Genomic DNA, 26,115 nt, shown 5'->3' on the forward strand with positions numbered 1-26,115 from the left:
TGTGACCCGGTTGATTGTGTATCATTGGACCCTGATTCTTTACAGGCTGCTTGAATATTGGGGACTGGAATTTAAAACAACATTCACTCACTTATGTTACAATAATACTTTGATAGCTAGGTCATGATACAATAGTACCTTGATAGCTAGGTCATGATACAATAGTACCTTGATAGCTAGGTCATGATACAATAGTACCTTGATAGTTAGGTCATAATACAATAGTACTTTGACAGCTAGGTCATGATACAATAGCATCTTGATAGTTAGATCATGATACAATAGCACCATGATAGGTAGGTCATGATACAATAGCATCTTCATAGCTAGGTCATGATACAATAGTACCTTGATAATTAGGTCATGATACAATAGCACCTTGATAGCTAGGTCATGATACAATAGCATCTTGATAGCTAGGTCATGATACAATAGTATTTTGATAGCTTGGTCAGGACAGAATGTATTATACACTATATGGAAACTCTGTTTTTTATCTGTAGTAAAACATGTTGAACATAGTGGTGATGTGTTCTCTGTTTCAGACACACAGTCTAGTGGCACAGGCACTCCAGGAGCTCAAGTGGCTCCCCAGGTCAGTCAGACATCACTGACCACTGGTGACCAGCCAGACCAGACAGTGGACATGAGATACTACAATGATCTGATGAACTGTGTTCCCCAGGAGAGCGTCAGTGTGCCTCTTGTCATGCACTGTATGCTGGAACAGGTCAGTTTATTTAATAACATTAGAAAATAGCCATGAGCATTGTACATTTTCTGTCCTGAAATGTAAGTTTAAAGAAAACAAATTTATTAATCTTGAACAATGTAAATTGATAAATGTAAAAAAAAGTCAAGAAAATTTGACAATTATTGGTATCAGGGAACAGGAATCAAAGTGATGATGACAGTTTTGCCTACAATAATTTTCTACATGTTAAAATGTCAGAACGTTATATGACATGGGATACCCATACATCATAATTGTTTACAGACATTCATTTTCTATACATGTTTTGATCTTCATTGTAATTAAATGTCAACAAATTTAGCTGCTTTTTAATAAACAAAAAACCTGAAACTAATGGCTTTTCGTAACTTGTAACAGTAGCCTTTCATATGTGAATGTGTGTAACTTAGACTCTCATCTCTCTGTCACCAGATTGAGGCTTCTGAGCAGAGTAAGGATCCACCGAGTGAACAACCACCTCCAACTCGCACCGATGGCCTCAACAACCTCCTGGCGTCTCACCTCAGTGATGTTGCATTCAAACTCGCTCTCAGTGAAAGTGAGCACAAGGTAAAAAAATCTGTTGCAGAAATAATGATGAAAATATAAGTGTATTTTGCATAGTAGATTATTTTGTATCGTGCCATAGAGGTATGCAAGATTCACACTATGATGTCGTTGTGGGGTTTTATCACGTCATCCTGCAGCATGATTACAGTTTGGAAGTCTGTGGTAAACGATATAATTAATTGTGTTGTTGTTGGTTCCATGTTTGTTGTTCTAATTGTCATCATCTGGTCTGTCTGTCTTTTCTTCCTAACTTTGTACATGTATTGACCAGGGGCAGAAGGGGTGCCAATGCTATTGTTTGGTTCAGGGCGTTTTGTCATCTTCTGATGATGCTTGTTGTAGAATGGAGTACCGGTACTGATTCTGAGGATTCCATTGATATATAGTTATACGTATATAATTTTCAACTTGGGCATTGTGAGTTACTATTTGATCAGGACATACATAAAGATTTCATTTGGAACTAATTATTATTCTAAGGAAACCCAAACCTCCTGTTTTGACAACTTACTCTAATCACAGGAGTTGTCTGATGTGTTTGACCTCCCTGAGAGACCTCCTGATGTGCCACGACAACCACTCTTGACAAACAGCAAGGATGACATCACGATGAGGACACATCACCTCAATACTATCTATGGCTTCAACCCACTGCAGACTGAGAAAAATATGCTCAAACACATCATGTTTGCCCAGCCCCGAGATCTTCCACAGCCAACGTCAGGCGTTGTCCGAGAGAGAGCGGCTCGCCTACAAGAACTCATCCATTTCTGTGCCACAGGGACAATGTCACCATCAGGTAATTGTTGTAGAATTAAGGACTAAGTCTTGTGTCCATGGTTGCAAGTATGAGATTATCATTATGTGTTATTAAGTATATGACTCCCAGAAATGTTACTATAGTAAAATTATCACGAGTGAAGTTATCAATAGCTCTCACAAGTCTCAGAACACATGATGTCTGTTTGAAATCTCAAGGACATCATGATACAATGGATGACGTCATATGGTACTATGACAACTGAATGCGCCATTTTGGCAGAATGCAAGGAAAATAATCAGCTAAATTCATTTTATTCTGCCGAGCATAAATCAAACACAGTATATGGTGGATGTGGTTTTCTTGTTGCCATGCTGAATGCAGTGATTTTAAAATCTGGGATATGATACCTATCCAGAAAATTATTTTATGCAGTCAATTGTCCAGAAGAAATCTCTTTTAACGACTAGGGGCAGTGGGGTAGTCTATTGAGTGGTTAAAGTGTTGTCTCATTACGTACAATGTGTGAAGCCCGTCTCTGGTGTCCCCCGCCGTGATGTTGCTGGAATATTGCTAAAAGCGGCGTAAAACCACACTCGATCACTCACTCTTTTAACAACTTGTTTACATGGTGTGATTTGTGCCCTGTCTAAAGTGGGAAGCTGTTAGTATGGGTACACTGTTTCTGCTGTGGAATAAGAAACATGTCTATTCTGATTCTGATCTGATGGTTTTTTTTTGTGGAAATCAACACTGTTAGTCATTAAATATTGTATATATTTGAATTTGATTGACAAACTTGACATGGATGGGAGTTACAAGTGACTTCTGGAATTTCACTGACAAACTGACAGGTGTTTCATTCTTCTGTTTCATGTGTTTCAATTTTCCTGGAATTACATGTGCTGATTTGTTTATGATTTCTGTCTGCAGAAATTGACAGAGCCTTCAAACAGTTTGTATTTGAATCAATGGACCTCACTGGTACTGATTCGAACGGGTTTATCATAACCCGGGATAGTGAGGGCATGGAACACTCTGCTATCCCCTGGGATGATCCTTACCCCTACTACAAGGGTATGCTAAACCTCCAGGAGAAAGCACACCCTTCCAAGCTCCCTATGTCCACCTCGCCCTCCGATGAGGAGCGATCAGGTACTGCCCCCTCTGTATTCAGTTAACCTTTTCTCTTTTATTATGTTCTAGTGTCTTGTAGCCTTTATGAACACACAGGAAAACAAATCTTATTGTATTGATGATATTTCACTGCTCGAATTGAGAAAATACAGAATTTTATGTGTCTGTAATTTATTTTTTAATAATGTGGTAATTGATTTATAATCAATGTTTGTCAAAATTTGAATTTTGTACTTGAAGTGTTACATCTACGGAATTCCCATGTGGGACTTTCGGGGTTTTAATACATTTTTCTGAGAGATGATTATATAGGGGATCAAAAAAGGCTGCTAAGTATGATAGTACTTGGATGGTTACATACCACCAGGGAAGTCCATCTCTCAGCTTTGAATAGAATTTCTTGCAAGGTTGTACAGTAGGGATTGATGCTCATACTATCCACCACCGGTTTGCCTGGTGAAGGTGGCTCACCAATAGTAGTGGTATTAACATTGTTCACTCGTGTACTTAAACATGCAAATGGTAAATGTTAACTACATATAAATGAAGTTAAAAGTTTGGGTAATTGCATGAGGTGCCTTGGGCCTGTTCCTCAAAATGATCTTAGCGCTACACTGATCGTAAGTATATGTTAGAATATGGGAGTTAAGATTGTCCTAGGGCTAAGATGGCTTTGTGGAACAGGCTCTGGACTAATTTTCTTCTCCAAACACAAGTCATTAATTCATACATACCAATTTGCATGTATACTAGGGTTGCAATGCTGAGCCTTTTGTATTTGTAAACAGGTGCATGTAACACCACATCACCACAGGCTCAATGCAAACAAATGGGTTTAATATCTCTGCACCACTCTTGTATTGTAATCTGTGTCTGAGACTGAAGAATCGTCAAGACCATACTCAGTATTAAGATGGTTGACATCAATGGTGATTGTTGAAAAATCTCTGATTTCTAGTGATGCCAGACATCTACAACTTGTACACATGTGATACGTTTCCTCTGCAATGGTTGTTGAATCTTTGCCTAGTTTCAGTCTTCTTTAATCCACTATTTAATTGATTCAGACTGATCTCTACGTTGTAACAATTTCAAGGTTAAAAAATTAACAGTCAGTAAGAAGATGTATCATTGTAACCTCTCATGTGTCAATGTCATTTGTCTATTTAAACAACATGTTTTGAGTTGCCAATCTGAAAATAAATCCTACTTTTGCAATTTGTTTTGCAACTCACTCATCCTGTGAAATAGACAAGTGTCAATGTCTCTTGTTGCTCGTATATTGTAACCTTCTCTTGTCTTTACTCAGGCAGTGAGCTTGACTGGACGGATGTGTCCCTCCCTTGCTCCCCTACCCCCTCACATAATTTCCACTCCCTCAACCTTGCACAGCCTGCAACTAACACACAAGCTGAGGAGCCTCAGACGTCTAAGACTGGCAGGCAGGGTCGACCTAGAAACCAAAAAGTTAAAAGTATGGGGGCTCATAGCAACTGTATCTAAATATTTTTTGAATTTTTTATTCTTACTTTCATAGTGTTAGTTTTCACATTTTACTGTTTTTGCTGTAATTTAGAATTTAACTAGATATGATCATTGCTTTAGGCCTGTTCTTATTTTGCTTGAAATGAATTTTAAAAGCAATTTTGTCTTAATTGCAAGTATGGCAATGAATAATGCATAGAATGCTTTTGTTTGGATTTCCTGTTTTGCACATAAATGCACAAAAAAACCCAGCTACAATTGACTTCAGGCTTTCTTCATCTGATATTAGCAGATTTCTTCAAGGTTATTATCCTATTATTACAATGCTGCTTGCTGCTCTTCAGTGTTTTGAGAAGTTCTCACTTGAGATAACCCAGGCTGCATGCTTCACTAACCCTGTGTATTTAACTTTATGCTTCCCACAATATAGTGTTTATGCTGGTATTTAACAGTTTAATTATCATATTGAAATATCAATGTGTCTCTATGAAATCAAAGTGTTTTGTATGTCATATGTCATACAAAAATAGGTGGAACAGTCAAATTCAAGAATTAGACATGGTCTAAAATCTGTTGTATGAAATATGGTTCTGAACACTCCATTGTGTACTTGTAATGCCTAAAGAATACAGTGACCTTGGCTTCATGGCAGTGGAATGTTGATTAAGCGTACACAGATGTCAATTCTGCACATTTATTACTGGAAAACTATTTTTTTGGCTAAGAAAATATATTATTCCTTATTCTTACACACGGTCCATCTATTTGGGGAAGGACCTTGTTTCAATAAGTAGGTAGTGTTGAGCTGGGGATTATATCTCACTCCAATCTCGTTCAAATGAGATATTTTGCTTCAGTTTGATACCTCTCTCCGCCAACATTCCACGAACCCTCCATGTATGCTGATATATGAACCTTAAGCCTTGACCCTCCAGTCAATATGAAAGATGCATGAGTTACTGGGCCACTCAGATGTCAGCTTTGTAACATGCTTTGGCTTCAATGTCAATCTGGTGGTCTTGTTTTAGTAATGTTTGGTATGTGAAAAATGGGACTGCAACGTAAAGGATTTCATATGTTGTTCATTGAAAGATGTGATTGAAATGTGTAAGTGTGTAATGTATCCACAACATAGGTCGGACATTATTGTACTCCACTCAGAACTGCCCAATTCCATTCATTTTTGAGATACAGAAGTTAGATATGCTGCTCCAAATGCTTCCTTGCATGTCCCAGTTATTGAGAAAACTACATGTTAATTAGCTGATGACAGTTATCATGTAGGGTTTGTCAGATCTTGATGGAGAGGGGTTCCAAACTGGAGAAAAGGATCTGATTGTAATGAGATTAGTGTTACTTTGATATGTTAGGAGGACGCTCACCAACTCCAGATGACAGGTCCAAAAGTGATTTTGGTGGGCATTCGTTTGCATCTGGTAGGAAGGAAGGGGATGCTACCCCCAACCTGACACGCCCTTCCACGTCAGACAGCAAGAAGGGGATTCTACGTCCACCATCAAGATCCAACTCCCCAGAGAAACATTCAAGAAGCAACTCAGGTAGGTCCTGGTTTCTACACTGTTGATGATTTATGTCCAGAATCAGTGAAAAAGAAACATGAAAAGTTAACAATTATATGATAGTTGAGTTTTTAATCTCCCTGGCATGTAATGCAGGCGGATATGGTCATCATCTGGTCTGTCTGTATTTCGTTTCCAGAGCAAAACTTGAAAACCGTGAAGATTCTTTTCATAGCTTTTCTTATATGTTGAATAGGGAAATGTAGCCTAATTCTCACAAGAGAATACCTTCAGGTCTTTGAATGGCATGTAGAAGTGATACACATGAATTATTTCACCTGATGAAGGAGTAAGCATGTACTCTGAAAATTTGTGTTATTCATGACATCCATAAGTTCTCTCTCTAAGAGAAAACAAACTGAGTTCTGTGTGCTGGTTTTTCAGTGCACTTTGAGTTAGATGATGAAGGGCGACCGGTGCCTCCCCACCAGACTGGGGAGGATGAAGAGGTGACAGTCTGTGGGGAGGGGGAGGAGCTGAGTGTGGAGGACAGCATCAAGGAGATTGTAGAGGCCCAGAAGAGGACCTTGGACCAATGGTGCTTTGCTGAACACTTTGACAATTCAATACTTCTGCAGGTGAGTGACAAATGAGGATGTCAGGACATGATGTAGGATGTGTTGTTATATGAAAAGGGATGTAAGTGTGTGGGGCATGATTGAGGATGTGAGTGTGTGGGGCATGATTGAAGATATAAGTGTGTGGGGCATGATTGAAGATATAAGTGTGTGGGGCATGATTGAAGATATAAGTGTGTGGGGCATGATTGAAGATGTAAGTGTGTGGGGCATGATTGAAGATGTAAGTGTGTGGGGCATGATTGAAGATATAAGTGTGTGGGGCATGATTGAAGATATAAGTGTGTGGGGCATGATTGAAGATATAAGTGTGTGGGGCATGATTGAAGATATAAGTGTGTGGGGCATGATTGAAGATATAAGTGTGTGGGGCATGATTGAAGATGTAAGTGTGTGGGGCATGATTGAAGATATAAGTGTGTGGGGCATGATTGAAGATATAAGTGTGTGGGGCATGATTGAAGATATAAGTGTGTGGGGCATGATTGAGGATGTGAGTAGGTTGGACATGATTGAAGATATAAGTGTGTGGGGCATGATTGAGGATGTGAGTGGGTGGGGCATGATTGAGAATGTGAGTGTGTGGAGATGTGATTGAGGATGTGAATGTGTGGGGATGTGATTGAGGATGTGTGTGTGTGGGGCATGATTGAAGATATAAGTGTGTGGGGCATGATTGAGGATGTAAGTGGGTGGGACATAATTGAGAATGTGAGTGTGTGGAGATGTGATTGAGGAGGTGAGTGTGTGGGGCATGATTGAGGATGTGAGTGGGTGGGACATAATTGAGAATGTGAGTGTGTGGAGATGTGATTGAGGAGGTGAGTGTGTGGGGCATGATTGAGGATGTGTGTGTGTGTGGGGCATGATTGAAGCTATAAGTGTGTGGGGCATGATTGAGGATGTGAGTGGGTGGGGCATGATTGAGAATGTGAGTGTGTGGAGATGTGATTGAGGATGTGAATGTGTGGGGATGTGATTGAGGATGTGAGTGGGTGGGGACACGATTGAAGATATAAGTGTGTGGGGCATGATTGAGGATGTGAGTGGGTGGGACATAATTGAGAATGTGAGTGTGTGGAGATGTGATTGAGGATGTGAATGTGTGGGGCATGATTGAGGATGTGAGTGGGTGGGACATAATTGAGAATGTGAGTGTGTGGAGATGTGATTGAGGAGGTGAGTAGGTGGGGCATGATTGAGGATGTGAGTAGGTTGGGCATGATTGAGGATGTGAGTGGGTGGGGCATGATTGAGGATGTGGGTGGAGGGGGCATGATTGAGGATGTGAGTGTGTGGGGATGTCATTGAGGATGTGAGTGGGTGGGGACACGATTGAAGATATGAGTGTGTGGAGATGTGATTGATTATGTGAGTGGGTGGGGCATGTTTGAGGATGTGAGTGTGTGGGGCATGTTTGAGGATGTGAGTTTCGGGGGCATGATTGAGGATGGGAGTGTGTGGGGCATGATTGAGGATGTGAGTAGGTTGGGCATGATTGAGGATGTGAGTGTGTGGGGCATGATTGAGGATGTGAGTGGGTGTGGCATGATTGAGGATGTGAGTAGGTGGGGCATGATTGAGGATGTGCGTGGGTGGGGCATGTTTGAGGATGGGAGTGTGTGGGGCATGTTTGAGGATGGGAGTGTGTGGGGCATGATTGGGGATGTGAGTGGGTGGGGACACGATTTAGGATGTGAGTGGGTGGGGCATGATTGAAGATATAAGTGTGTGTGGCATGATCGGGGATGTGAGTGGCTGGGGCATGATTGAGAATGTGAGTGTGTGGAGATGTGATTGAGGATGTGAGTGTGTGGAGATATGATTGAGGATGTGAGTAGGTTGGACATGATTGAGGATGTGAGTAGGTTTGGCATGATTGAGGATGAGTGGGTGGGCCATGATTGAGGATGTGAGTGTGTGGGGCATGATTGAGGAAGTGAGTGTGTGGGGCATGATTGAGGATGTGAGTGGGTGGGGCATGATTGAGGATGTGAGTGGGTGTGGCATGATTGAGAATGTGAGTGGGAGAGTGAGGAAGTGAGTGAATGGGACATGTTTGAGGCCCGTTAGTGTGGGGAAGTGAGTGCATGGGACATATTTGAGGCCCGTTAGTGTGGGGAAGTGAGTGCATGGGACATGTTTGGGGCTGTGAGTGTGAGGAAGTGATGAATGGGACATGTTTGAGGCCCGTTAGTGTGGGGAAGTGAGTGCATGGGACATGTTTGGGGCTGTGAGTGTGAGGAAGTGAGTGCATGGGACATGATTGAGGCTGTGAGTGTGGGGAAGCGTGTGCATGGGACATGATTGAGGCTGTGAGAGTGAGGAAGTGAGTGCATGGGACATGTTCGAGGCTGTGAGTGTGGGGAAGCGTGTGCATGGGACATGTTTGAGGCTGTGAGTGTGGGGAAGTGAGTGCATGGGACATGATTGAGGCTGTGAGTGTGGGGAAGCTTGTGCATGGGACATGTTTGAGGCTGTGAGTGTGGGGAAGTGAGTGCATGGGACATGATTGAGGCTGTGAGTGTGAGGAAGTGAGTGCATAGGACATGATTGAGGCTGTGAGTGTGGGGAAGCGTGTGCATGGGACATGTTTGAGGCTGTTAGTGTGGGGAAGTGAGTGCATGGGACATGTTTGAGGCTGTGAGAGTGAGGAAGTGAGTGCATGGGACATGATTGAGGCTGTGAGAGAGAGGAAGTGAGTGCATGGGACATGATTTAGGCTGTGAGTGTGAGGAAGTGAGTGCATGGGACATGATTGAGGCTGTGAGTGTGGGGAGGCGTGTGCATGGGACATGATTGAGGCTGTGAGAGTGAGGAAGTGAGTGCATGGGACATGTTTGAGGCTGTGAGGGTGAGGAAGTGAGTGCATGGGACATGATTGAGGCTGTGAGTGTGGGGAAGTGTGTGCATGAGACATGATTGAGGCTGTGAGTGTGAGGAAGTGAGTGCATGGGACATGATTGAGGCTGTGAGTGTGGGGAAGCGTGTGCATGGGACATGTTTGAGGCTGTTAGTGTGGGGAAGTGAGTGCATGGGACATGATTGAGGCTGTGAGAGTGAGGAAGTGAGTGCATGGGACATGATTGAGGCTGTGAGAGTGAGGAAGTGAGTGCATGGGACATGATTGAGGCTGTGAGGGTGAGGAAGTGAGTGCATGGGACATGATTGAGGCTGTGAGTGTGGGGAAGTGTGTGCATGAGACATGATTGAGGCTGTTAGTGTGGGGAAGTGAGTGCATGGGACATGATTGAGGCTGTGAGAGTGAGGAAGTGAGTGCATGGGACATGATTGAGGCTGTGAGTGTGGGGAAGCGTGTGCATGAGACATGATTGAGGCTGTGAGTGTGAGGAAGTGAGTGCATGGGACATGTTTGAGGCTGTGACTGAGAAAGTGAGTGCATGGGACATGTTTGAGGCTGTGAGAGTGAGGAAGTGAGTGCATGGGACATGATTGAGGCTGTGAGAGTGAGGAAGTGAGTGCATTGGACATGTTTGAGGCTGTTAGTGTGGGGAAGTGAGTGCATGGGACATGATTGAGGCTGTGAGAGTGAGGAAGTGAGTGCATGGGACATGATTGAGGCTGTGAGAGTGAGGAAGTGAGTGCATGGGACATGATTGAGGCTGTGAGGGTGAGGAAGTGAGTGCATGGGACATGATTGAGGCTGTGAGTGTGGGGAAGCGTGTGCATGAGACATGATTGAGGCTGTTAGTGTGGGGAAGTGAGTGCATGGGACATGATTGAGGCTGTGAGAGTGAGGAAGTGAGTGCATGGGACATGATTGAGGCTGTGAGTGTGGGGAAGCGTGTGCATGAGACATGATTGAGGCTGTGAGTGTGAGGAAGTGAGTGCATGGGACATGTTTGAGGCTGTGACTGAGAAAGTGAGTGCATGGGACATGTTTGAGGCTGTGAGAGTGAGGAAGTGAGTGCATGGGACATGATTGAGGCTGTGAGAGTGGGGAAGTGAGTGCATGGGACATGATTGAGGCTGTGAGAGTGAGGAAGTGAGTGCATGGGACATGATTGAGGCTGTTAGTGTGGGGAAGTGAGTGCATGGGACATGATTGAGGCTGTGAGAGTGAGGAAGTGAGTGCATGGGACATGATTGAGGCTGTGAGTGTGGGGAAGCGTGTGCATGAGACATGATTGAGGCTGTGAGTGTGAGGAAGTGAGTGCATGGGACATGTTTGAGGCTGTGACTGAGAAAGTGAGTGCATGGGACATGTTTGAGGCTGTGAGAGTGAGGAAGTGAGTGCATGGGACATGATTGAGGCTGTGAGAGTGAGGAAGTGAGTGCATTGGACATGTTTGAGGCTGTTAGTGTGGGGAAGTGAGTGCATGGGACATGATTGAGGCTGTGAGAGTGAGGAAGTGAGTGCATGGGACATGATTGAGGCTGTGAGAGTGAGGAAGTGAGTGCATGGGACATGATTGAGGCTGTGAGGGTGAGGAAGTGAGTGCATGGGACATGATTGAGGCTGTGAGTGTGGGGAAGCGTGTGCATGAGACATGATTGAGGCTGTTAGTGTGGGGAAGTGAGTGCATGGGACATGATTGAGGCTGTGAGAGTGAGGAAGTGAGTGCATGGGACATGATTGAGGCTGTGAGTGTGGGGAAGCGTGTGCATGAGACATGATTGAGGCTGTGAGTGTGAGGAAGTGAGTGCATGGGACATGTTTGAGGCTGTGACTGAGAAAGTGAGTGCATGGGACATGTTTGAGGCTGTGAGAGTGAGGAAGTGAGTGCATGGGACATGATTGAGGCTGTGAGAGTGAGGAAGTGAGTGCATGGGACATATTTGAGGCTGTGAGAGTGAGGAAGTGAGTGCATTGGACAAGTTTGAGGTTGTGAGGGTGGGAAAAGATTTAGGATGTGAGCATGTGGTGCATGATTGAAGATATTTGTGTGTTGGGATGTGATTGTGGCTGTGAGTGCATGGGACATGATTGTGGTTATGAGTGTGGGGACGTGATTGATGATGTTGGTGTGGGGAAGTGATTGAGGATGTGAGTGTGTAGGGCATGAATAAAGATGTTTGTGTGTGGGGATGTGATTGAAGATGTGAGTGTGTGTAGGGACATGATAAAGATGTTTGTGTGTGCATGAGGTTATGGATATGTAAGGACACAGCTGTGGTAGATTTTGAGTATCGTCATTATATTCTGTCCACTTGTAGAATCCAAAAGCAATGTGTAAACACTGTCTGTAAGGCCTGCTGTAGCTAGAGTGTTCCCCTCTCTGCAGATGATGAAGGAAGCGTCCTGTAGTCTGCCCTTCATGGATACATATTACCATAAGCGGGACCACTCCCTCCTGGTGGTACTGCACAACCCCTACAACGCAGACCTGCAGAACCATGTGGACTGGCACACAGAACTGCACTCCAACATGGGATTCAGGTCAGCCACAGTTACCTCACACTCTCTATTGGATACTGTCTGTAATATATGTGAATTCAATCTTATACCATTTGAATACTTTCAGCGATAGAAACTAACTTTAAACTTGTCCTTATAATGATCACTTACCGATATAGCAAAACCCTTAAAAATAGCTTGTAATTTGGCAAGGACTATACTACTAGTGCCATGTTCTATCACTGACTTTGAAACTTGAATCTCAAGAGAAAGTGAGCCATTATCAACATTTATTTCGATTTGCAGAATTTCTGTAAATATTCAACTTGATAGAGTGTAGAATTATATTTATGTACAACTGTCTTTTCAGTTGATAAAATATTATTTTGGATATGACAAAGTATGATTTGTGTGAAGAAGACCACCTTTGGGGAAAAGGCACGGAGGTCTGTTTAGAGTTTCAATGTAATTTCATGATTTGTAACTGAAGTATATAGCATAAGGTTATTGCTGAAGTTGGTGTGTTGTGTACATCAGGAACTACCTGGAGTATGTGGCCGAATCAGTGAGTGACTGGCTTAAGGAGAAGGAGGCAGAGTACCAGGGGCAGAGGCTGTCCCGTGAGGTCGACCAGATCAGGAAGGACGAGGAGGAAGCTGCCAAGGCTGTGGAGAAAGCTGCCAAGGGTAGTCGGAGCAAGTCACCGGGCAAGAACAGAAGTAGGTTCATTTTTGCTTCCATAGCAGGCTGGAGTGCTAACAAACTCAGAGACACCAAACTGAGGGGGAAACACTGTATGGGTTACTTAGCAGTGTCTGAAATGTTGTAATAAAGGCAAGAGGTACTTGTCATGTTATGTACCTTATGTTAAAAATATATATTTTTTAACTTATCCTGCATTACTCCTTACTGCTGTCACTGCTTACTCACTGACAGAAATGAAGCTGTGATTGGTTCAGCTAATGAGAAAAAAAAGGTTGTTCCATTCCAGAAACAGGACCCCCAATCATCAGCTGCCACATCATACCGGAAGTGGTGACATCACAGTACTTCCATAAATATGTTGGTTGCCGAACAGATAACATGTGCTGATAAATTTGTCTCCAGGTTTTTGCTGTTATGCTATGCCTATTCCTGTGGTCCAGTCCCTTCACCCTGTGAATGGGTGGTGTCTGGATTGGCGTTGTGTATATGCAATAATATTTAATTTTAGCATCTGGAGGTGAAAGTTTGTGACAGTCTTTCACATGTTGTTGTTCAATTCCACCATCTTGAATTGCTAATGTGACACGGTCTTTTGTAACTTGCTCATTCTGTATTTCATTGTTGGCTAGGTAATAGCATTGTGTATAAACACCTTTAGCTCTTGTTGACGTTGTTAGTGTATTATATGTCTTGTTATACGTTATAAATCCTGTGTGAATTTTGTTCTCTTTCATTGGATACCTTACTCATAGGAACTTCTGCATAAATTCTTTCAATTTACTTAATGCACTCTAAACCATTCTTGGTGTCACTATAGTGTTATACATTGTTTATATCATAATATAAATCCATCGTCTTGAATATAAACCTTTGTTTGTCTGATATAATTGGACACTTAACTTGTTTACAACTTCAACTTAATTTGGTTTGCAATTTATGTTTGCGTGTTGCACTAATTGCTGGCGTAAAAAATCTACCAGGGATCCTCACCCTTGGTGTTTTAATTGCACATCAGCCATGAAGTTTGCACCTCAGGGCACATCCACGCTGCTTGCGCTTCCGGGCAATTCAACGACGTCTGCACTACTTGCTAACTCTACCTTGGTTGTGCCTTGGGGCCTAACGTCTACCCATGCGCCGACCACCCCTCACATACAGGATAAAACATGCCTCCAAGGTTTTGGTTGAAAATGTTAAACCGCAAGCGAGGGAAAAGATCAAGGAAAAATATATTTGGTGTGGTGGACACTCACACCCTCAGCATCATAAGGTAAGGTTATCGCCTCAACCTGCATGCAGAAGCACCCTTGACAACGACCCCAGAAATCAATATCAGCTGTATGTTGGGGACCATCATACTGACTTCGTTGGAGGAAAGCGCCATAGAGGTTGTGCAGCAGCCAGCCTTACACCAGGGTTCTACTCTCCCATCTCCCTCAACTTGCAGCATGTATACCTGCATGTGCCTATTCACCCCATCGACTCAGTGCAATCCACTACCAGTGGGCGGTCCTATCATTTGTCATTTTTAACCCGCCTCACGAAGCCAAAAGCGGAATCACTGCACTTTAGGAACTTCGTAGACGCATCTTTTCAGGGTTGGGGTGCGCATGTAGAGGACCAGACGGCATCAGGGCTGTGGTTCGGTGCACATGGCACATAAACAACCTAGTGTTGGAGGTGTGCATACTAGCAATAACACATTGGCAGGTGGCGTCTCCAAAACACCAAACTAGCCATTTCCACTGACAGCATCATGGTGGTCTGGTACCTGCTGAATCAGGGGACTACTCACTGAGACTCTGCTCAAACAAGACGTTCAGGTTTTTCAACCTAGTGGATCAACTAGGTCTGCGCTTCCTGGTCCAGCACATACCCAGGTGTGGGAATGTGCAGGTAGGCATGAGGCATTCCATCTCATATGTCAGAGCCTAGGTCAACCAAACTTCGACCTATTTGCCACAAGCCAAAACTGCCAGATCCAAACTTGTTGATACCGGATTCGCAGGCATGGGCAGTCGTTACATTAAGCATCACTTGGGAGGGATTAAGAGTGTATGCTTTTCCAAGTCAACTATGTCTTCCCAAGGTGATGCAAAAGAATAAGGGCAACCAGGAGCCTCACTCTGATTTTGATTGCACCATGGTGGCCAGCAAGAGGGTTGTTCATTGACTGGAGAAACCTTGCAGGAAGCAAACCATTACCTCTACGATGATAAGTGACAATCATTGAGACCTATTGTAAGGAAAAGGCTCAAGACACACTATAACCTCACCTCAATTCTTGGCCGAGTATCTCCTACACCTGCGTACCAAATAAAATGACACTTGAAGGGTAGCACCATTCTCACGTATTGGTAGCTTTAAATTCAGTGTTGGCAGTCCCGGAAGATTGTAAAATGACCAAGATACTGGAACAGCAAGTTCTATTTCGCTCATTTCTGCTTGAGGATCATAAGGCCATATCTTACCAACATGTTTTAATATGACATTGTATAAGAATTGAAACAAATTCAAAATTGATAATAAACAGCTGTTCGACTGAGGTTAGCTTGTGCTATGTCATGTGACTTCCATTGATTTTGAAAAAGCATGCAGCTTTTTACTTCAGGATTTACTAAGGGATTTATTCTGTCTCTCAGAAATCCTTGTGCATCCTGATTTGCTTGTGGCAGGGTATAAGAGATTTATGTCCCCACTGAAAAATGTATTCCCTCCAAGGGGGGTTGCACAGTATTTTATCAAGATCACGTGGCCCTATCAGATCTCATCATCTGACATGGAGGTATTGTAACATTCTTCAACCTCACCAAGAAGACCATGTTTCTCTTGGCACTAGCCATGGCAGCAAGAGTGAGTGAGATTCATGCGCTCGACATCACTTGTGTACACTTTGAGTGGGGTACGCTTGGAGTGGTTCACCTTGGGTTAACGTTATACTGGGATTTTATAGCAAAAACAAACAGCTTCGAGGACAACTCAACCGTTCTTTCCCACCTTTATCGTCAATTATGGTGTGGAAGATGAAGAAGAACTCTTGTTATGCCCGGTGCATGCATTATGTTTTTTCATCCGTCTCTCCAAGGCTAGGCATGGTAGGTGAAAACAGTTATTTGTTTCAGTTTCTCAGATGTCCACGTTCGAAGTCAGTAGCAATACCATTTCTATGTGGTTGTGAGCTGTCATCCTTCAGGCTTATGAGATTGCTTATCTTGAGCCACCAAGAGCTAATAACACCCACAAGGTGGTTGCCTTGACGATGGCTCCACACAGTAGTTGTTTAATCAGTGCCACCATGGAAGGATGTATTTGGATGTCGGCCTTACCCGACTTACCTGACAGTTTTTCATTACTCACTTGTCAAAGCATAGTTATCCAGTTTCCTCGTGCTCACTATTGTCCATTAAGTTTGTTTACCTGGACATACTCATACTCTCATTACCTTTCCATGTACAGGATTGGTTGATGAGTTATCGATCTGCACAGAAGATTTGCGCCATGTGGCTGACAAGACTGCAAGTTGTGAGAGTGTTGAGAGTGTGAGAGTACACATCTGAAGGTATCCCTCCTCCATACCGTGAGATACAGATGCATTAAGGAGTAATGCAGGATAAGTTAAAACATCTAGTAAAGTCTAGATATTTTTTTATTTTTATACTTATCCTGCATTACTAAGTCTAAGGGCCCACCAGTCACAAATCCTCCTCCCCACGAATACTTTAGACAATTTACTTGTGACCAACAGTAATGTGAAACTTCTGTGATGTCACCACTTCCGGTATGATGTGGCAGCTGGTGATTGGCGGCCCTGCTTCTGGAATAGAACAACCTTTTTCTTCTCATCATCTGGACCAATCACAGCTTCATTTCTGTCAAAAGTAAGCAGTGAATGCATTGAGGAGTTATGCAGGATAAGTATACAAATATAAACAATATCTAGATTTACTAGGTTTAAGATTTAAGTGCTACAGAAATTCCCCACGGGCCCCCTTTATTTTCTAACAATGCTAGTATTATGACCACTTTGGAATGAACACATTCAAGCTTACACTGTGATCAGTGAGCTGCCTCACTGCCCTGAAATATGTATACCGTACTAGATATAGCAGTGTGGTCTTTTGTTTTATACATGCTTCAGAAGTATGCTCTATTCAGATGACAAATGTGCATCAATGAAACCAGTTGGAGGAAATTTGAGGAAATCATTTTGCTTGCTCTCAGTTTTGGTTGAGATATCATTTTTATTTTAAGTACCGAATTTGCCTGTCAACAGATCGTTCCAAGAGTCCCAAAAGTTCGCGTGCCAACAGCCTAGATCGACCACCGTCTGAGAGCAGTAACCCCTTTGTCCGTGTAGGGTCACTAAAGGCGTGGAAGGAGGAACAGGATCGCATCAAGGCTGAGGAGGAGGAGAAGGAGAGGGCCAAGAGTGAGAAGAGGTCCAAATCACCCAAGAAGGTCGGTTGTTAGTAATCTCACACCTTTGAAAATATGTTATGTTTTGTACATATTACCTTTTAGTTACTGTATGATAACTGTAGCTTATGTTATTGATTGTTTCTTCTGTTGACAGAAACAAGATGAGGAGAAAGAGAAGGAGGACAAGGAAAAGGAGAAGAAGCGCCCAGGGTCGCGTGGCAGTGCCAAGTCCAAGGCATCACAGAAGGATGCTCAGGAGACGCAAGAGACACCAAGAAATACTGAGCCTCAGGAGGAGGAGAGATATTGGCCGGTGAGGAGGAGGGGGCAGCATTACCTTGGAGATGTATGATGGGGTACACTTGTACAGGATGGAGATTAACTTCAGAATGGTGTTGTAATACAAATACCTCTGATTATATTGAAAAGTTTATATGGATTCATTTCAACTGATTATTTTATCTGCTGTTAGCCATATTAAGAGAGAAGTCGTTATGTTGCAGTATACTGGCTATGATGTGGGCAACAACCTCATTCACGTGTCTGGTATACTGACCACACTCTTCCCCTCGGACGGTGGTCAGATTAGGACGGAGAGGACAGACTTTGTTCAAGGTGAGTAACCATAGTTACATCCTCTCATGTAGTCAGTTCAGGTGTATCTTTTATTCATGAAACATCTGTTCAGGTAACTGTTGTTAATAAATATATCTGTTCAGGTGTATCTGTTGTTTATAAAATATATGTTCAGGTGTATCTGTTGTTTATGAAACATCTGTTCTGGTGTGTCTGTTGTTTATGAAACATCTTCAGGTGTATCTGTTATTTATGAAACTTGTGTTCAGGTGTATCTGTTGTTAATTTGTCATGTTCTGGTGTATCTGTTATTTATGAAACATCAATCTCATTAAAATCAGATCTTAGTTCTCGCTACTGCTAAACAAAGATCTGAGGACATCCCATTAGGGGTCACGTCAGAACGACCTTTCATCCGACCAATCAGAGCGTCGCTTGCCAGATCATGAAAGTGACAGTCGGAATGTAATTTCTCATCATGCAGCCTCGAAACCTTTAAAACAGGGTATTCCGAACGATAGTTACGGACTTAACGACTGAATCTATACAATGTAGGCATTTGAGAATGTTCTTTTGTTCAGGTTTCACATTTTAATCGAGAATTTGTCAAAACGTGTTTCGAAGCACTAATTTGAAATTAGTGCCGTAAAGCACGAGAAAGCTGCCTTCTGATTGGCTAATGTCGACTTCTTGTCAGTAATTCCGTTGGTCGGTCAGAGTTCGCAAAAGGTCGGTCTGATGTGACCCGTAATGGGACGTCCTCAGATCTTTGTTTAGCGGCATCTGGTTTTAATGAGATTGCATCTGTTCAGGTGTATCTTTTATTTATGAAACATGTATTAAGGTGTATCTGTTGTTAATTTGACATCTGTTCAGGTGTATCTGTTATTTATGAAGCATATCCTGTGTAATTAATCACTTACCACTTAGTTGCTAAATACACTTAATGGCACTCACTAGCAATGGGTGACAAAAGTTCACCTTGGGTGTGCCATGTGTAGCACACTGATGTACCTAGTTAATGTGAGGACCTCTGTGCAGGCACCACCAGTGTGTGTACCTCTGTGCTGAAGGACAGCCATGTCCTGTGTGTCCACATCATCGACCCATGTGAAAGTCTAGAGGAAGAAGAAGAAGAGCAAGAAAATGGGGAAGAGAAGAAAGATGTGCTAGAAAAGTCAGAGTTGGAGAAGTCTGAGAAAGAGACAGGTGAGGATGGTTTGAATGTGTGTTCCCCATAGTTATATGCCCCTGGTTCAGTTCAGATCTGTATTGGGATGTGATAGCCAGACAGAAATGAATTTCTGTTAAAATGTTTGTCATAAGTGTCCAATACACTTCCAGATTGCGAAGACACTGATGTGTTATTTGGTATGAGTACCGGTAAGCATGTCATGTGCCAGAATATATTGTACGTTTGTCTTTACACTGTTTTGGGACTTGTCATTCATCATATTCTGAGTCATTAAAAAATGTTACATCTATTTAGGGGCCATGAAAAATATTGCGTGCGTGCGTGTGTGCGTGTGCATGCGTGTGCATGTGTGCGTGTGTGCGCGCGAAATAGGAATCTGATTCCAGGTCTGATGTAAACTTTGTTTGTTAGCAGATAAACCTTGTGATGAAGAGAGGGAGGCAGGTGAAGACTCACGAAAGAAGTCTGTGAGTGCGTTTGGCTCCATCACTGCCTACCTGTCAGACGGCATGACTCTTGCTCTCTCTCAGTTTGGAGCAGATGGCAAAGCAGAAGATGGTGAGCAGATTGCTTCTGATCACCTGAAGCTATAGATGATATTTGTATTAAAAAGTTCTCTGTTGACCTTCCATCAAAGGATATTCACTTGTTTGCATTAAGATAATTTAACTTTTTCTTACATATCTATTTAACAAATGCTTAAATGTAACTGTTGAAATGGAAGAAAACCAAGGCAGTCACTCTGCATTCTATTGGATTGAGCATAACTAATAACTATTAGGCCAAATTCACAATTTACCACTCCCACACATGACAGATTGAGTTGCTCAGTGATTACAATAATCATACAAGCAGACATCCTCAGAAGGATTGAATATTATGAGCTAAGACAGAATTGTAAGAAAATAATGTGCATACTGCGTGTCTGATGGGGGTGGGTCAGTGTGCAACTGGTTACCTGTGTTGATGTTTTCATGATGTTGCAGGCAAGAAATATGAACCAGAGGTGTATGTCCCCCAACCCATCAGCACCAGCCCCCTCCCCCAGGCATCGCAGGGCTCCCCCAGCAAGGGCAAGAAGGACAAGGGGAAGGGTGCCCCCACACCAGAACCCCCACAACAGGTAGGTGGAACTTACCACAGTTATAGTTTTTATATGGCACAAGATCAGATTTGTTTACCGATGATTTATGAAGTACTTTTGCGTTTGTCTCAGGGAGATTAATTTTGTAGCACAATTTGTTTCCAATTTTTCTTCCAACCTCAATGTATGTTATTGCTAACACAACTCAACAGTAATACACACTTTCCTACCAAATCCATAATGTCTTCACATCCCAGCCTCCCCCTGAGGAGGAAGTGCAGGAGGAACCTGTGCCAGAGGAAGAGCAGGAGATTCAGCAAGCATTCCAGCAGTTGTATGTGACGTGCCCAGATGGTCTGCACGTCCGATACTTCCTCCAGAGCAACGTTGGTGAGGGAACATCTAGCTGTACACCTGCAGAGCTATTTTATACATTAGTTTTATATATTTGCTCTAAATATTGCTTTGTTTTTATCTTAGTGCAGTTATGATGATTGGAAACACCTGGAAACACAATTGTTATAGATATTCAGTGATATTAACATTGTAATCAAAATATTAAAAATTCTAGTCCTTCTATGTGAGGCTTGAAAATTATCAATCAACCCTCATTGATGATAACATATATATATCCTTTTTCTGCTTCATATACCTGTAATGCTTCATTCTGTCTAACTTTTTTTAAAGGGGGATTAGGCTCTGGATAATAGCAAGGATGTATATTGATCTTGCACTGTATCATTATTCTAAAATACACAGGGACAATGTCTTGGTTAAACACATGGTATTAAACACAATGGTCAGACATAGACTGAAAATAGGGACAAAGCCATGGAGAATAGTCACAGTTTAAGAGCTTAATGATGTAATGAAAAGCTACATATTCCAATGTCCATCTATCAAGGCGTGAAGCCAAACTCTGAGGATGACCGTCAGTTAGTGGTCAAGCAGAGCTACCCATTCAAGACCAAGGGCTCCCAGCCATGTGAGGCTACACGGAAGAAGTATGTCCTGACAGAACAGTCCAGGGTCATCACAGCTGATGGAACAGTGGTCAAGACTCTCCTAGATGGAACTGTTGAGGTATGTACAGCAGGCTACACAGACACTTGCTACATCCAGGACAGTGAACAAACACCCCAAAGCTAAAAGAACAACATCAATATTGGTTATTATCCCCCGCCACGAAGTAGAAGGGGGATATAGGAATGGGTGCTGTCCGTCCGGCCGGCCGTCCTTCTGTCCGTCACATTTCGTTTCCGGAGCAGATCTTGAAAACCATACCATATTTCTTCACCAAACTTGGCACATAGATAGATCTAGTGGTGAACTGGTGCCTTTGGATAGTTTGGGATTTTAAAAAAAGGTATTTTTCGAGTTTCCATGGCAACGACTTTGATTTAGACTAAAAATGGCGGTAGTCCTCGTTTCCGGAGCAGATCTTGAAAACCGTACCATATTTCTTCACCAAACTTGGCACATAGATAGATCTAGTGGTGAACTGGTGCCTTTGGATAGTTTGGGATTTTAAAAAAAGTTATTTTTTTTAGTTTCCATGGCAACGACTTTGATTTAGACTAAAAATGGCGGTAGTCCTCGTTTCCGGAGCAGATCTTGAAAACCGTACCATATTTCTTAACCATACTTGGCACAAAGATAGATCTAGTGGTGAACAGGTGCCTTTGGATAGTTTGGGATTTTTAAAAAAGTTATTTTTCGTGTTTCCATGGCAACGACTTTGATTTAGACTAAAAATGGCGGTAGTCCTCGTTTCCGGAGCAGATCTTGAAAACCGTACCATATTTCTTCACCAAACTTGGCACATAGATAGATCTAGTGGTGAACTGGTGCCTTTGGATAGTTTGGGATTTTAAAAAAAGTTATTTTTTTTTAGTTTCCATGGCAACGACTTTGATTTAGACTAAAAATGGCAGTAGTCCTCGTTTCCGGAGCAGATCTTGAAAACCGTACCATATTTCTTAACCATACTTGGCACATAGATAGATCTAGTGGTGAACTGGTGCCTTTGGATAGTTTGGGATTTTTAAAAAACTTATTTTTCGAGTTTCCATGGCAACGACTTTGATTTAGACTAAAAATGGCGGTAGTCCTCGTTTCCGGAGCAGATCTTGAAAACCGTACCATATTTCTTCGTCATACTTGGCACATAGATAGGTCTAGTGGTGAACTGGTGCCTTTGGATAGTTAGGGATTTTTAAAAAAGTTATTTTTCGAGTTTCCATGGCAACGACTTTGATTTAGACTGAAAATGGCGGTAGTCCTCGTTTCCGGAGCAGATCTTGAAAACCGTACCATATTTCTTCACCAAACTTGGCACATAGATAGATCTAGTGGTGAACTGGTGCCTTTTGATAGTTAGGGATTTTTATAAAAGTTATTTTTTGAGTTTCCATGGCACCAACTTGATTTAGACTGAAAATGGCAGTAGTCCTCGTTTCCGGAGCAGATCTTGAAAACCGTACCATATTTCTTCGTCATACTTGGCACATAGATAGGTCTAGTGGTGAACTGGTGCCTTTGGATAGTTTGGGATTTTGAAAAAAAATTATTTTTCGAGTTTCCATGGCAACGACTTTGATTTAGACTGAAAATGGCGGTAGTCCTCGTTTCCGGAGCAGATCTTGAAAACCGTACTATATTTCTTTACAAATAGGCCCAGTGAACATAGTTCTCAGGAGCTAATGCATTGCACACACCAGACATGTCATATTGGCGGGGGATGTGAGTATTTCATGCTTGTTTTATTTAAATTTGAAAAAAACTTGATGGCGAGGAGCATGATGTTAGTTCCTTATGAAAAAGTTTTCTTACTAAATTGTTAAGTCAAGAAGGCTTATGGCAGAAAGAACCAAGAATCTGTGTGATTGTGACAGTGTGATTGTAACAGTGTGACTGTAAGAATGTGACTGTAAGAGAGTAATTGTAACAGTGTGATTGTAAGAGAGTAATTGTAACAGTGTGATTGTAACGCAGTGACTGTAACAGTGTGATTGTAACATTGTGACTGCAAGAGAGTGATTGTAACAGTGTGATTGTAAGAGTGTGACTGCAAGAGAGTGATTGTAACAGTGTTACAGTCATTGTAACAGTGTGGATGTAACCGTGTGATTGTAACAGTGTGACTGTAAGAGTGTGATTGTAACATTGTGACTGTAACAGTGTGATTGTAACATTGTGACTGTAACAGTGTTACAGTCATTGTAACAGTGTGGATGTAACCGTGTGATTGTAACAGTGTGATTGAAACAGTGTGACTGTAAGAGTGTGATTGTAACATTGTGACTGTAACAGTGTTACAGTCATTGTAACAGTGTGGATGTAACCGTGTGATTGTAACAGTGTGATTGAAACAGTGTGACTGTAAGAGTGTGATTGTAACATTGTGACTGTAACAGTGTTACAATCATTGTAACAGTGTGGATGTAACTGTGTGATTGTAACAGTGTGATTGAAACTGTGACTGTAAGAGTGTGATTGTAACATTGTGAATGTAACAGTGTTACAATCATTGTAACAGTGTGATTGTAATACTGTGACTGTAACACTGTAACTGTAACACTGATTGTAACAGTCATTGTACAGTCATTGTAACAGTGTGATTGTAACAGTGTGACTGTAAGAGTGTGATTGTAACAGTGTTACAGTCATTGTAACAGTGTGATTGTAACAGTGTGATTGAAACAGTGATTGTTATACTGTGACTGTAACACTGTGACTGTAAGAGTGTGATTGTAACAGTGTTACAGTCATTGTAACACTGTGATTGTAACAGTGTGATTGAAACAGTGATTGTTATACTGTGACTGTAACACTGTGATTGTAACATTGTGATTGTAACAGTGTTACAGTCATTGTAACAGTGTGATTGTAACAGTGTGATTGAAACAGTGATTGTAATACTGTGACTGTAACACTGTGATTGTAACAGTGTGATTGTAACAGTGTTACAGTCATTGTAACAGTGTGGATGCAACAGTGTGATTGTAACAGTGTGACTGTAAGAATGGTTGTGACTGTGACTGTTAGATTGTGACTGTGTGACTGTAAGAGCATGAAAGTGTGACTGTAAGAGTGTGACTGTGACTGTAAGAATGTGACTGTAAGAGTGTGACTATGACTGTAAGAGTATGATTGTAACAATGTGACTGTGACTGTTACTGTCAAAGTGTGACTGTAAGAGTGTGACTGTGTGACTGTGACTCTAAGAATGTGACTGTAAGAGTGTGACTATGACTGTAAGAGTATGATTGTAACAATGTGACTGTGACTGTGACTGTCAAAGTGTGACTGTAAGAGTGTGACAACGTGACTGTAAGAGCGTGACTATGACTGTAACAGTGTGACTGTAACAGCGTGGTTGTAGCGGTGGAGAGAGGATGTTGTTAATGTGATCTATCCAGATTGTGTTGTACTGGTTGTATGTGTTGTTCAGGTTCTACATGCTGATGGAACGGTACACAAGCACACAGGGTCCACACCCTTGGTCACCAGCAGAAGCAGCTCCCCACAGCGCGGCGAGAGTGGCAAGAGTGGCATGGAGACTCCCACCAAGAAATGTGAGTTACCAGTTTCTGAAAGAATTGTAGGAAGGTTATGTTTGTGGTTTTAAAAAGAGTGAAACTCTTGATACTAATAACTTGAGAATAGTAGCTATGTGTTGAAGATTTTGAAAATAGCACTTTAACAGAGTCCTTCAAGAACTGCATGACATGATGTATGTTTGTATCCAAGTGGTGATGGCTTTCATAGGTTTCGTCTGATGACACTTTTGTCTGCAAATTCTTCATGTAGCTCACCTTCAGCATACATTGGTCCTTTCCAGCTGTACGTAGTGCCAGAGGGAAGAGCCACTCCCCAGACAAACTAGTTGAGCATGTGGTGATGGAAGAGTCCAATTCCAAAAAGGGAACCTGGGTGACAACCTACCCAAGTGGTGACAGGATGGCCATACACTCAGATGGCACAGCGGAGGAACTGAAACCTGTCATGATATGTGTGGCATCTGACCCAGAAACTAGACAGGTAGGGACTCTTATTCAAATTGTAACCATTCATGTGGTGCAGGTTATTGAATAATATTCACCTTTCACAAGGCCACCCATATTCTGCAGAACTACCTGGAACAGCATGTGAGTGAATGTTGTTTTATGCTGCAGTAGCCAATGTTACAGCTGTTTCATAGTAGTTCCATCCCACAGAAGACATCCTTGCCTTTTCAGCAAGTTGAAGGGGAAACCTCTTTGGTCATGTGGACATTGCATCCAGTCTCAAGTCAGAAAGTTTGTCATTTGAAACGTAGCTGGAGGCTTGAAAAGTTTATGGCTTCTACAGTAGCATATTAAGCAGTGATACACATTGTTGGGTACAAAAGACAATGTCCCAGGTCACACTGTAACCTCCAAGTCCTTGGTTCTTAGGATACACATGTTCAGTGCAGCGCCCATTCATCCCTACTATCCTTGCACTGAACATGTATTTGTAACAGATATTTATTTATGCCTTTCATTAATCCTGTTGTTTGTTTGTAGTCAATGGCAACAAGAGATGATCACGTGATCACAGTCAGCTATCCAGATGGCACTGTGATTGTGGAGCACAGTGATGGGACACGGATCACAACGTACTACCGTGAGAGTAACATCCCGGTCAGCGGAGATGACCAGAGTGAGACAGGTCAGTCTCATTGTACACAACCATGCAGTAGGGCTGCTGATTTGTTGGACAGTATTCTGGAAGTGGTTGAACTCTGTTGACAGGTTTATGGCCCTTTGCTTTGTCATTTTACAAAATTGTATCCAAAAAATGTTGCACCATGTGTAGAAAGGCACAGACATGTTAACTTTGTCCCAGGACATTGGACATACAGAATATACAGGGATCAGTGGATTAATTCAACATGAATGAATATAATAG

At 42.3% G+C, this 26,115-nt stretch overlaps 1 protein-coding gene across 3 annotated transcripts in view; it reads left to right on the forward strand.

The window, feature by feature from the left end:
• LOC139473839 (sperm-associated antigen 17-like) overlaps positions 1-26,115 on the forward strand; it is a 43,854-nt gene that overhangs the window by 9,534 nt on the left and 8,205 nt on the right. The window contains exons 8-27 of one of the 3 annotated variants that reach the window (XM_071256605.1): positions 546-730; positions 1,166-1,303; positions 1,826-2,102; positions 2,997-3,218; positions 4,510-4,674; positions 6,056-6,244; positions 6,650-6,843; positions 12,090-12,244; positions 12,740-12,921; positions 17,181-17,365; positions 17,481-17,639; positions 17,830-17,941; positions 18,944-19,111; positions 19,509-19,655; positions 20,084-20,220; positions 20,439-20,571; positions 21,086-21,264; positions 24,635-24,758; positions 25,025-25,224; positions 25,731-25,875. In XM_071256605.1, the coding sequence (XP_071112706.1) occupies positions 546-730; positions 1,166-1,303; positions 1,826-2,102; positions 2,997-3,218; positions 4,510-4,674; positions 6,056-6,244; positions 6,650-6,843; positions 12,090-12,244; positions 12,740-12,921; positions 17,181-17,365; positions 17,481-17,639; positions 17,830-17,941; positions 18,944-19,111; positions 19,509-19,655; positions 20,084-20,220; positions 20,439-20,571; positions 21,086-21,264; positions 24,635-24,758; positions 25,025-25,224; positions 25,731-25,875 (3,396 nt within the window). The remainder of the gene's footprint in view (positions 1-545; positions 731-1,165; positions 1,304-1,825; positions 2,103-2,996; positions 3,219-4,509; positions 4,675-6,055; positions 6,245-6,649; positions 6,844-12,089; positions 12,245-12,739; positions 12,922-17,180; positions 17,366-17,480; positions 17,640-17,829; positions 17,942-18,943; positions 19,112-19,508; positions 19,656-20,083; positions 20,221-20,438; positions 20,572-21,085; positions 21,265-24,634; positions 24,759-25,024; positions 25,225-25,730; positions 25,876-26,115) is intronic. The other 2 variants (XM_071256606.1, XM_071256607.1) reach the window with 2 other exon arrangements.

Source organism: Haliotis cracherodii, unplaced genomic scaffold (assembly GCF_022045235.1).
Source record: "Haliotis cracherodii isolate W230 unplaced genomic scaffold, xgHalCrac1.p SCAF_3, whole genome shotgun sequence".
Taxonomy (NCBI): Eukaryota; Metazoa; Mollusca; class Gastropoda; order Lepetellida; family Haliotidae; genus Haliotis; species Haliotis cracherodii.